The sequence below is a fragment of the Clupea harengus genome, chromosome 22 (genome assembly GCF_900700415.2).
Source record: "Clupea harengus chromosome 22, Ch_v2.0.2, whole genome shotgun sequence".
Lineage (NCBI taxonomy): Eukaryota > Metazoa > Chordata > Actinopteri > Clupeiformes > Clupeidae > Clupea > Clupea harengus.
The window spans coordinates 25,277,563-25,289,195 of NC_045173.1; the positions used below are offsets into that span (position 1 = coordinate 25,277,563).

General features: G+C 42.7%; 1 protein-coding gene across 1 annotated transcript; it reads left to right on the forward strand.

Moving 5' to 3' along the window:
- Positions 1-1,142: 1,142 nt before the first annotated feature.
- On the forward strand, positions 1,143-8,935 carry map1sb (microtubule-associated protein 1Sb). The gene is made up of 7 exons (XM_031559402.2): positions 1,143-1,321; positions 3,037-3,138; positions 4,555-4,637; positions 4,744-4,884; positions 5,017-8,218; positions 8,363-8,592; positions 8,770-8,935. The coding sequence occupies exons 1-7, from the start codon at positions 1,165-1,167 to the stop codon at positions 8,923-8,925; spliced, it is 4,071 nt and encodes a 1,356-aa protein (XP_031415262.1). The 5' UTR covers positions 1,143-1,164; the 3' UTR covers positions 8,926-8,935.
- The last annotated feature ends 2,698 nt before the right edge of the window (positions 8,936-11,633 follow it).

Here is an 11,633-nt window from a genome sequence, read left to right on the forward strand (position 1 = left end):
TGTATTGACTGATGTCAGCGTGAAGTATAAAGAGTCGAAGAGGTTAGACACGAAATTCCCTTCTCAGATCGGCGGCGAGCCACACCCTCTCGACTCTGAAATATTAGGTCTTCAGCACCATGGTCAGCGTTCAGCTCATCCTTTATGTTACTTTATCTGTGTCAATAATGTTTGTGAGATGTGATAACTTGCCTGAGACGCGCTCATCGGAAAAGCAAGAGGAAAAGCAACTGGTAAGGAAATGAATAGCATTTTATGTTTGATTAAAAATGACTGAACTATTAAAGAAAACTATGTAATTTGCTCCAGTCTCAAACTCTACTTGGTGATTTTTATTATAGATGAAAGCACTCCAGGAAGTTCTGAGGAAATTAAAGAGTACAGGATTATCAAATTCTGCAAAGAGGTTTGGCATGATTCCGTTGGTAAGATTCCGCAAATAGGATATTCACCAGATGTCTAAACTATGTGTACTGTTATGAACACAGCGCAACTGTGAGTTTGTGTAGTGGGCTGGTTAACAGACGAACAGGGCTCGACTATTACCAGCACCACGCGTGTTGCCCTCACAGGAGAAAGCAATGTGTTCAAGAAATGTGTTTCTGTATGTTTCATAAGGCGCTGTGTTTAGCAGGACATATTTAATGTATATGTTGTTATTTTTAGTGTGATGCAGGTGAGCATTGTGCCATCCGAAAAGGTGCACGAGTCGGGAAACTCTGCGGCTGCCGAAAGGGAACATCCTGCGACTTCTTCATTTTAAAATGTTCGTAGAGATTTACAGCTGAACGAGGAACATAGTTTTCCTTGTTACAGTCATTGCCCAAACGTCATGGTCATGGGTGAATGATCAGTATTTTGCATTTTAATCATAAAACGCATTTCTTCTGCATGAACAGACCAGTGTGCACTTGTAATAAAGTCATTGAGACAAACTCAGCTATGTTTCCTAAAATTCATTTAGGCACAGAATAGCCTACGCATATGAATATGTGAATACGCGAGTGTATGGATGTTTAAAATAAAATGTAAATAAAAACTTCTGCCAGCAAAATAGCATGGCCCAGCGACCCTCAGCAAGGCAGTGATTGGTCCGACGTTCAGTTTTCCCCTGTGATAACACTTGATTGTTTTCGTATGACATCATAACCATAACTTTTCAACATGGCGTCTGAACAAGCGCGACCAAGGGAACCGCTTGGAAATCAGGGTCGGGCAGTTCATGCAGGCTTCAGAAATGACAAATATTCTCTTCTAATTATTGTCGGAGCGCATCGTCGACTGAGCCTTGTCGAATATGTTATGCTAGAAATTGAAAGAGGTATGGGCGTTTTATTCAAAAATTGTAATTGCAATATTTGTACTGTGTATGATACTGTGTCAGTATATCGTGTTTAGGCTATAATATACCATTTTAATATTTACTAGATTAGTAGGACCACTGGTAGGATCAGAAAATCTCCAATGCGCAAAAGAGAAACAGCCTAACGTTACGTGTTAGACTACAGACATTGTCTGTCTGTATCCATCTCTTCTAGTAGGCTATTAAATGATGCTATTGTATGCGATGCAAGGGGTGGCCATTTTCATTTCGAAATAGTGACAAGCCTTGTTACCATGAATGCCTACCAGTATAGTCCATATGACTACAAATCCATGCAGTTTGACAAGCCCCGGCACCCTGGTGCAGTGCAGTCTGTTGCAGTGGTGTGGGTGCTTACACTGGGGACGTCGAACGCGAGTCAATTTAGATCTCGTTGGCTATTGTAATACCTGCAAGGCTCCGCGCAGCCTGTTCATCGCTCTTTGTTTTGTAAAGCTTTGTAAAGCATGCCTACTAGTACATTTTATAAAGCATTTCGCCCCTTTATTGCAGACGTCAACCAGTGGCCAAACTGTTTAGTTGAGCTGTGACGTGTCTTATTGTGTCAATAGGTAACAATGTCTAGAGGTAGTTAATGTGGATATCTGATCCAGCCTATAGCCTATGAGTCTGAGAGTGACTGATACATTTAACAGTTCCACTGACTGTACAGATTGTACTGTTCATGATAGTAAACGCCTCATGGTGTGAATGTTCTCTGGTGATGACTACCATAGCTTAACCGTGTATTGAGTAAGTAATGCTGTGTTCAGAGAAAGACGACCATGAACACCAAATGGCACAGTCTGGAGGGTCAAGATGTTCTAAAATAAATGATACTGACAGTGACAAAATGAAACAACCCTTATTGGTCTAATATCAATTAATTGAAATCATGAAATTATGTGAAAGTGTCTTCAGGTTGGTTGCCCTTCATCAGTTTATATACGTACTGTCCAACAGATGCACAATGTTATGCACTGCATGTCTTCAACATAACATCAACATCTTGATATGTAATACTGTAAAGGACTGTTTTAAATACTTAAATGCTTACATATCAGTCTAAAGATCACCTTACATTTAGTGGCCTATTGGATAAACCTATTTGCATTTAGAGTGTTGTACCCTTTCAATCCTTAACTGCTTGATCCCAACTACTTGGCAACTTGAATTGAGGTTTTCCTCCCATAAAATGGACCTTTTTGTGACCACTGCTCATCTCTACTGGTTTAGGCCTGCACATGTCTTTAATCTTCGTTGAAAGGAATGTGTGATTTGTGCAGCACAGCTAAACTGATGTAGCTGCTCTCACACAGCTGAAGTAATTCATCCTTCTTAATTAATGTATGTCATTCTCAGGCAGTTAATGCTGAGGCCTCTGTGCTCACTATACATTTGGTACCTTCCCACAGACCAGCCCCAGCAAACCGTTAGTACGTGTGTGTGTTCCATGAATGCTATAGCTAATGTTTTGCCCTTGTGATAGTATTACTTTAGTTAAGAATGATTTCATTACTGTGTGGATACTCTGGGAAAAAACTCAGACCTATTTATTGGTGTGGAGTGGAAGCTTCAGTTGACTTGACTTCTATTTCAGGACATTAATAGGCAAGTCTTGATGAATATCCCCTGTTTCACATCCACACTTGTATTTGAATCCCTGGGTTCAGGTATCCGGTCCTGGGACATTGATCTGACTGCCTGTGACCTGGACGAGCACCTCAAGCTCTTCGTGTCCCGGCACTCCAACACCCTGTCTAGTGACATCAAAGGTATATCTCAGATATGTGTCACTGTTTCACTTTTGTTATGTGGAGAAAAAAATCCAAAAGGTTATTCCTATAATGACCAAGACAGTCATGACGGTACAAACACAGACTTATTTTTGCAATGGCTAAAGCTGCCAGTGAAACACAAGGATTAATTACTATATCAAGACATTTCAATGCCTTCAGAAACAATCTTTTAATTTCACCATAAAGAATACACATATCCAAGTAAACATATCCAAAGTAGTTTAAATAGATGGAACTGCAAATAAACACAGTATACAAGAGGAGCTCACGAGTGGGGGAATGACGTGGGAAACAAAAGAAAGAATATTCTGGAACAGCCTTTGCTGCTGAACATGACCCGCACTTCCGTGCCCATTCTTTCCACTTGAAATGTATTCTCACTGAAAACAATAGATTTTCTTGCACTGGCAAACTGCTGATATATGACCCCAATTCAGAATCCATTGATTTACTAAATCCAAATGTATATGGAGAAGATGTATATCTGTTCTACTATTGTTTTAATACTTATTATCATAATAATTGTATGCATATTGCATTATACTGGTTGCACTGGTATGAAGGCATTAGCTCATGGACTAAAAACTTTATGACAACACAAAAGTCATCATATATGATTTACTGCACATTATTACTATACATTTCCTTAAGATAGTATTTATTAATTCCTTTTCCTTTTCATTGTACCAAGTTATAGATACCTTGGTCAAATACAATCAGCACCATCTCTAAAGTTAGTTCAGGTAAATGGGAATGTTGAGGTTTCCTATTCTCTTGGAGCGGTGTGTTTACAGCCTTCTCTGGGCTGCCACCTCAGCACATCCTGTAAGGGAGAGGAAGGAAGTGCTCCCAACCAATTGTTAGGCTCTTGGACACACACACACACACACACACACACACACACACACACACACGCAAACAGTTCATGTTATCATGTTATGAAGGTGTTAAGGTTCTGGGAATAGCAATAATTGTATACATTTGTAACTCATTCAAAATGTCTCTCTACTCCTTGGTAACTCCTTACTTATTCTTATGAAATATCAGTATACACCATCAGATATAGTTTTGGAATATTTGGAAACAGTTTGGTACAGGGTTTTCTTAGCCTGTGAATGGACTGCTTATATTTATAACGGACGCTAGTTCATTCAGTAGGTTTTTCCAGATCTTCAATCTTGTTAGGATAAAACTAGATTCTGCGAAAAAATATTAACCCAGAGAAAAGAGAAAAACCCAGACAGAGAGAACCGCATGCGCTTTTCAAAGGAACAAATTCAGTGTGTCTTTCAAAGCAAAGTTACATCCAGTCTAGTCATGATCAGGGTTCTTATTCCTCAGTTTGTGACTAAATGAAATTCAAAGCCTTCTGTCTGGTCTCTCTCCCATCAGGTCAGAGGTCACTGCAGTACAGTTCAGACGTTCTTAACATCCATGTTGTGGTCAACCCATCTGAGGAGTTACTGCACTCAGAGGTGAGGAGTACCTCTTGTTACTATACCTTTTGATATTTTAAAATATATTATTCATACATTATGGATAAAAAAAATCTATTTATTTTAAAATCTATTTATATATCAGGTTCACTGGCTCATATCAGATGGATCTCGTCACAAGTTGCTTGTGTTAACTGGGCAGTCATCAGAGGACGTTGGAGATTTGCTTCTGCACACTGGGCAGTTCTCACCACAGGATTTCATCCAGATTTTTGCAGATGAGGAGGTAGTTGTGTTTCAGAAGCTATTCGATATCACTGTCCACATACGTTTTTTGAATGTGTTCAAACAGAATTGTACCTAGCTTTACTTTAAACGATGCTTACATTTTATTAATATCTATTATATTTTTTGTTAGATAAGTTTGCTGCTGACTGCTGCCAGTGAGACTGGCAAGGTAGCTCTGACCTTAAGTTGCCCAAAATCTGGAAAGTGGAAGAACTCTGTGTTGGGAAAGCAAACCTTGCAGGACTGTATCGATATCAAAATCAACCCTCTGATGGTGTTGCCAAAGATGGAGGGCCTCGAGGGGTTCACAGACTGCCTCTCCGAATCCATGGAGCTCCTCTCGCCCTTTGACCTGCTGGAGCCCCCGAGCAGCGTGGGCTTCCTGAAGCTCTGCCGACCTTGCTGCTATGTCTTCCCCGGCGGGAGGGGTGACTGTGCCTTCTTCGCTGTGAACGGTTTTAATATCTTGGTCAACGGAGGAGCCGATGCTCGCTCCTGCTTCTGGAAACTGGTGAGGCACTTAGACAGGGTCGACTCTGTGCTTCTGACGCACGTCGGGCTGGACAGCTTGCCTGGCATGAACAGCCTGCTGGAGAGGAAAGTGGCTGAGCAGGAGGAGAACGCCACTGAGTCACAGATCAAAGAGAAATGGCTGAAGAATCTCATCTCCCCGGAGATCGGTGTCGTGTTTCTCAACGCGCCGAACAGGCTGAAAAAGGTCCACGGGGAGCCCAACGTGCTCAGGAGTAGTGATCAAGTGGCACTCACCTTGCGGTATCTCGAGAAGCTGAAAATCTCGCCAGAACCACTTCTACGCTCAGCAGGGACTGCCATCGAACCAGTCACCCTCTTCCAGAAGATGGGGGTGGGGTGTTTGGAGCTGTACGTCCTCAACCCAGCAAAACGCTCAAAAGATCTGGAGATGTTCATGCATCACTGGCCTGAGAACAGCACGAGTCCCAAAGGATCAGAATTACCCCTGACCAGCCTTGTGTCTGTCTGTGCACTGCTGGTTTGGCATCCAGCCAACCCACACGAGAAGATAATCCGAGTTCTTTTCCCTGGCTCTACACCCCAGGCTAAAATTCTGGAAGGTGTGGAGAAACTGAAACACCTGGAGTTCCTGAAACGGCCTGTGGTGTGCTCCAACGATCTGGAGACATCAAAGTCAGATAAGAATCCGAAGCGTGCCGAGAGCCAAGATAGCCTCAAGTCCAGTAACAGGGACTCCAGGCCAGGGAGTGCACTTTTCAAGGACAAGGCATCCCGTGGGGAAGGGAAAAGCGGAAATGACAAGACCAAAACCACAAACGAAAGTGACCAAAAGGAGCCAAAAGGAGAAGAAAAGCCCAAATCTGCTGACAATAGTAAAATGCGGGCATCCAAACTGGACAAACCCCTTGCCACAACTGCTTCTACAAAGACTGAAAATGGATTGAGGAGAACCCCAAGTAAGAAGGAACCTGTCTCAGGAAGACCTAAGTTAGATGTAAAAAACGAGCCAAAAAAGGATGGAAAGAAAGAGTTAAAAACAGAAAATGGCAAAAATAAGAAATTGCTTGGCAAAGATACTAAGAAAGTTTCAACATGTCAGTCTGTTGAGCCAAACAGAAGTAACAGCCAGGCAGGCAACGCAAAGGCAGATGGGGCACACAACAGCAACGAGTCTGAATGTAAAAAAATAAACCACAAATCTAACAAAGAACAACATAATCATATTCTGTCTGGTGATGTTCCGAATCACTCCCCTGTGTCATCACCAGAGAACCTGACATCAGAGTTCCTGAGGTTAAGAGAGGAAGAGGAGGTTTTGACTGAAGACAAGCTCCTAGGGCTGTCAGAGATCTACGATGGTCATACACTGGGAGCAGGTGAGGTAGGTGTGCCGGATGGGACAAAGCCTAGCTTAGATGATCCTGAAAGGGTTTGCAGTAAAGATGGTAAAATTATGGCATCTCCCTCTTCTTCTGCTAAACCCACTGAAGGTGAACAATGTGTAAATCTGGACCTCACGCCAACAGAGTATACTTTACTGGATGGAGCTCTGAAAGATAATTCATCAAAGAAAAACAGCCCAGTGGAAGTGTGTGCCAGTCCGGACGAAAAGACGCTTGAGTTGACCTCCCCACGTTCCGGCCCAAACAGTGCTGGCCATACTCCTTATCACCTGTCACCTGAGGAGATGTGGTCCTCTAAGAAGAACAGCAGCCTTGGAAACAGGATTTCATGCAGCCAGTCGATGGAATCCTGCAAGAACTCTGATGCAGGCCCCATCAAAAGCAACCAAGAGAGCACCTCCACGTCCTCCAAAGACAAACACACAAGCTTCCTGTCCCTGAGTTCCTTCAAAGACATAGGCCCAGACATATCCCCCTCAGTGACAACACATTCGATGCCTGCTGAAGTCAGTTCCCCGCAATCAACAGAAGTGGATGAATCATTGTCAATGTCTTTTGAGCAGGTACTTCCACCTGTAAGTGAGTCTAGTAATGAGGATGAGCAGTCCTACTCTAATGGGCATTTTGTGGACTCTGACTTCAAAGTGTCCTTGCCCTTGAAGATACCCCATGGCATGAAAAACCAGAATGAAGGCTCAGACGGACGTCCCCCCGCACCACACGGGCTCATATTCGAGCCTGCCCACGACGTCGACCTGTGCCTGGTGTCGCCGTGTGAGTTCAAGCATTTTAAGCCTGTCGGGATTCAGCAGCATCCCCTGTCACCCAGAGTGGTTAACCCCAGCCCTCACGAATTTTCAGATGATAGTGACCTCTCCCAGGAGTCGGCAAAGCCCAACGCACCATCGAATCTGGTCAGCAAGGGTCATCCATGTGCCCAGGAGACGCCGCTGACGTCTGCGAGCGACTACCTGCACACCGCCTCGGACTCCGACATGCCCCCAGGCACCGAAGACTGGCCGTCCATCACAGCTGACGGAGCCCTGGACTCTGACGAGGAGTGCGGCGTGGCGTTTCCGCTTCAGAATGCAGGTGACTGCGCACAAAGTCACCTGTCCCTGAAAGGGGGGCATCCCCTGCCTCAAGACCCGCCACCTGCTCCTCTGAAAGACCTGCCTCCTTTGCCAGCACAGCCTGGCGCCTGCATGCCTGACCCTGGCAGAGGGGTCAGGGTTGCAGCAACGAAGACTAAAAAGTTACCCGGAGCTGCTCAGAGGCCTTTGTCTGCTGCAGGTTTGGTTCAGGGGAACAAAACCAAGACAGGCAGTTCCAGTGCTTCGGTGGGCAATCTGAAGACGAGCTCTGCCTCGGAAACCCAGACAGTCCCTCGTACCTCAGGTGCCAGAGGAGTTGCGTCACGGCCCACTTCGTCAGGTACGATCTAATTATGGAATCGCATTTTGTCTGTCTATTTCTTAATTTTCAATTTGCTCTCTTTTTGTTATGTTTTTTTTTTTCAATGTAAAATAATCAAAACACAGCTTGACTCTTGTTGCCTGCTTTTCATGCACTTCACAGGCTACAGCATTGGCAGCAAGGCTGGAAGTATTGTAGGCCCTTCTGTATATTTGGACTTGGCATATCTACCATCGGGCCACGCAGCCGCTACCATTGATGTGGAGTTCTTCAGCCGTCTGCGCTCTTCCTGTTACATCATCAGTGGTGATGACACTCTGAAGGAGACCATTTTGAAGCCCATTCTGGATGCCATCTTGGAGGGAAAATCTGTCTGGCCTGATGATGTGCCGGTCAGCTAACTTCCTTTTTTATTGACCTTCAGACAAATCTTTGGTTTCAGTAGACATTTTCTTTGTATACCAGTGCACTGTCAGCAGTGATTTAGAGAATACATGAATGATTATAAAGTCCTAATATTAACTTGAATATTTTTCTCATGTATTCTTTCTGATTGTCCGGTATTTCAGGTGACTTTGATTCCCACATTTGAGTCCCTGACCATTCATGAGTGGTACCAGCAGACACAGGAGAGACAAAGGAAGCTGGGCGTCACTGTGCTGGGCAGCAACAGCACCGTTGCCATGCAAGAAGAGACCTTCCCTGCTTGCAAAGTGGAGTTCTGATGAGCAGGCAAATCTATAGAGTACAACACATTTAGTAGTCACATGCACACGTGCACACACACACACACACACACTCTCTTACTCTCTGTCATATCACTGATATCATACTCTCATACACACATATGTTCCCTTTTAACACTGGAAACTACATATGAGCACTTACATAAGGATTATGTGTAATGGTACACAAGTTTTCCAAAAAGATATATCCTGTGCACTTTGTGTTGAGGGTTGTCGTAAAGTTGACTAAGTTTAAAAAAAGACTGTCCTACTATAATGCAACAGTTTGTCTGTTCTAAAAGATTTGTATGTATATATACACAATAATGCATATGCACAGTGAATGAGCATTAAGAGGAGGAAGTGCCTGACTAGTTGTATGGTTGGAGTAAATTCCAAAGCGATTGTAACCATGGGAATCTCTTGGCAACACTAACGTGCATGAGCTCATTATATCAAACCAAGGGGGCAATCTGAGTCCCTCTGTAGATATGATCTAGAAAGGCTCAGTTCTGTGGGAACAAACTGACCCCGAGATAAAATACTATTTAGGTATAAAACAAGAAATAGAAGAAATTCATTTCCATGTAAATGAAATGTAGTCATGTTGCATTTTGCTGTGCAAACATTAAACCCATGAGTGGGTAAAATACACTGATGTTAAATGATTTAAAACAAAGACCAATTAAAGCCATTCAGAAGTAAAAAGATATTACTTGAAAACGTACTTATCAATGAGATTTTAAAATATATTTATTGTCCTTTATATAAACTGATTGGAGTACCAATACGTGCAAGAACATTGATCAAGCAATCAATTATGTTCCCTTAGAAAACTGATTATATGAGGTTCTATGAGGAAATTATTACTATTTTCAGTTTGTGCCTACAGTCATGTTGGGTCAGATATTTGACAAAATGTAAAGTTAACCTTGTGTACCTGTGAAACCTATGTCCACTTATGTACTGTATGTATGTCTTTACTGTTCATAAACATATTTAACTTGTAATATAAATAAGATCGGTTTCATCAAACAGACCCTGATTGTAAATGTATACCAGTAGACTATCATTGGGCCATTAGTCATTTTTTGTATTTGTAAAATGTTTTTTATTACTATGGCCATACATATATTACATATTGCAGGGTTTAGGCCCTATCCACTAGGTGGCAGTATACCCATCCTGAGCCCACTCTGCTGTGTCTTCTGGCCACAGTGAAAGATCAATCCTTATAGGCCGAAATATACTTCTACGACTCCGTTACTTCGTGATCACGCCGTTGCCTCGATGGACTCGTTTTCATTTATGATTCTCCGACGGTTTGTGGGTGTTGCAAAGCAGTTTTTTTTTTAAAAGATGGCGGCGGACCAAACTCCGTAGATTGTCGTATTTGTACATAAAAGTTGTTTGTTTGACTTTTTTTGGCTTAGATTTTTTTTAAAGTTACAGATAAATAGACACTGTGCAATGTGAAAACCCCGTTATTGTAACTGAAAAATACATCTGAGGGGATTTGCAAGTTGTCAGCCAGCTATCTAATGTTGGCATACTACTACCTACAAGGTAAACAGCGATGTATTGACGGATTGACAGAGTCGGATAGTTAAATTTGGGAGGTGCACGTCAGGCCACGGAGAGGTGCTCGGAGAGGGTTTGCAACGTCGGAGAGGGCTCTCCGTGTCTGTCTCCGAAAACAGACAACCATAAATTGCGTATGTCATTGGACATATAATGCATTTCTCTGTCAGGATCAGTGTTCATACAATCTGCTATTTTGACCATTCAGTTGAGAGTGAAGAAAATTCAAATAGCTCACATTACCGCAGTAGCCTACAAACACTATTACAAGCAAACGTTCACTTTTTCATATTAACAGAATTTGGATGGTTTAATAGCTTGATATATTTTCACTGTTATTGTTTCTGTGCGGTTTTATTTATTATGTTATGCACTTTACAGTTTTAGATTCGTTTTTTTTTTTGTCTCTCTAAACTCATTTAAAATGTAATGACTGATCACTTTGTATTAGTGTCACGGAGTTTAGACGACTCAGAAGCGTAAATGGACAGAGTTTATTAAATACAGCCAGCACAGGGGGGAACAGGGGAAATTACGGGGAGAACATGAAAGCAAAGCTGGTAAATAACGCTCAGAAGATATAGTCCAAAGGTACAAAGCTAAGAAATTCAATGTCCAACAAAACACAACGTTCAAGATTTTTGAGAATTAAGGAAAACAGAGGAATCTCGCAAACTAGGGAAAACAAGGCACGGGAACACAGAGCTAGGGAGAGGACGCAGTGAATTAAAATGACCTGTAAGCCGTGGAGGAAGACTGGCACGATCGCGGGAGGTGAAGAGTCCGGAGCTTCTGGAGTTTAGTCCTTTCAAAACGAGGCCAGACAGGGAAGTGAGGAGTTTATATAGTGGAAAGAGTGACAGTTGCAGGTAATCAGGCAATCAGGGGACTGGGAAGGTGATGCAGGTGATTTGAATCAGGAGGAGGCGTGGCAGGAGCAGGGCACATCGCTGGCGTAACATTTAGTATGTCCTTGTCATGGATTCTTTTTCATTCCTTCTTTGTCCCACTGGTTACATGTGACTGGTACATCATGTGAATTATATGCCCACCTATTAAAGAGCCCTCCTAGATTTTCAAAAATGAGAACTGTTGTCTTATTGGAGTGTTTATTTAGAATGATAGGC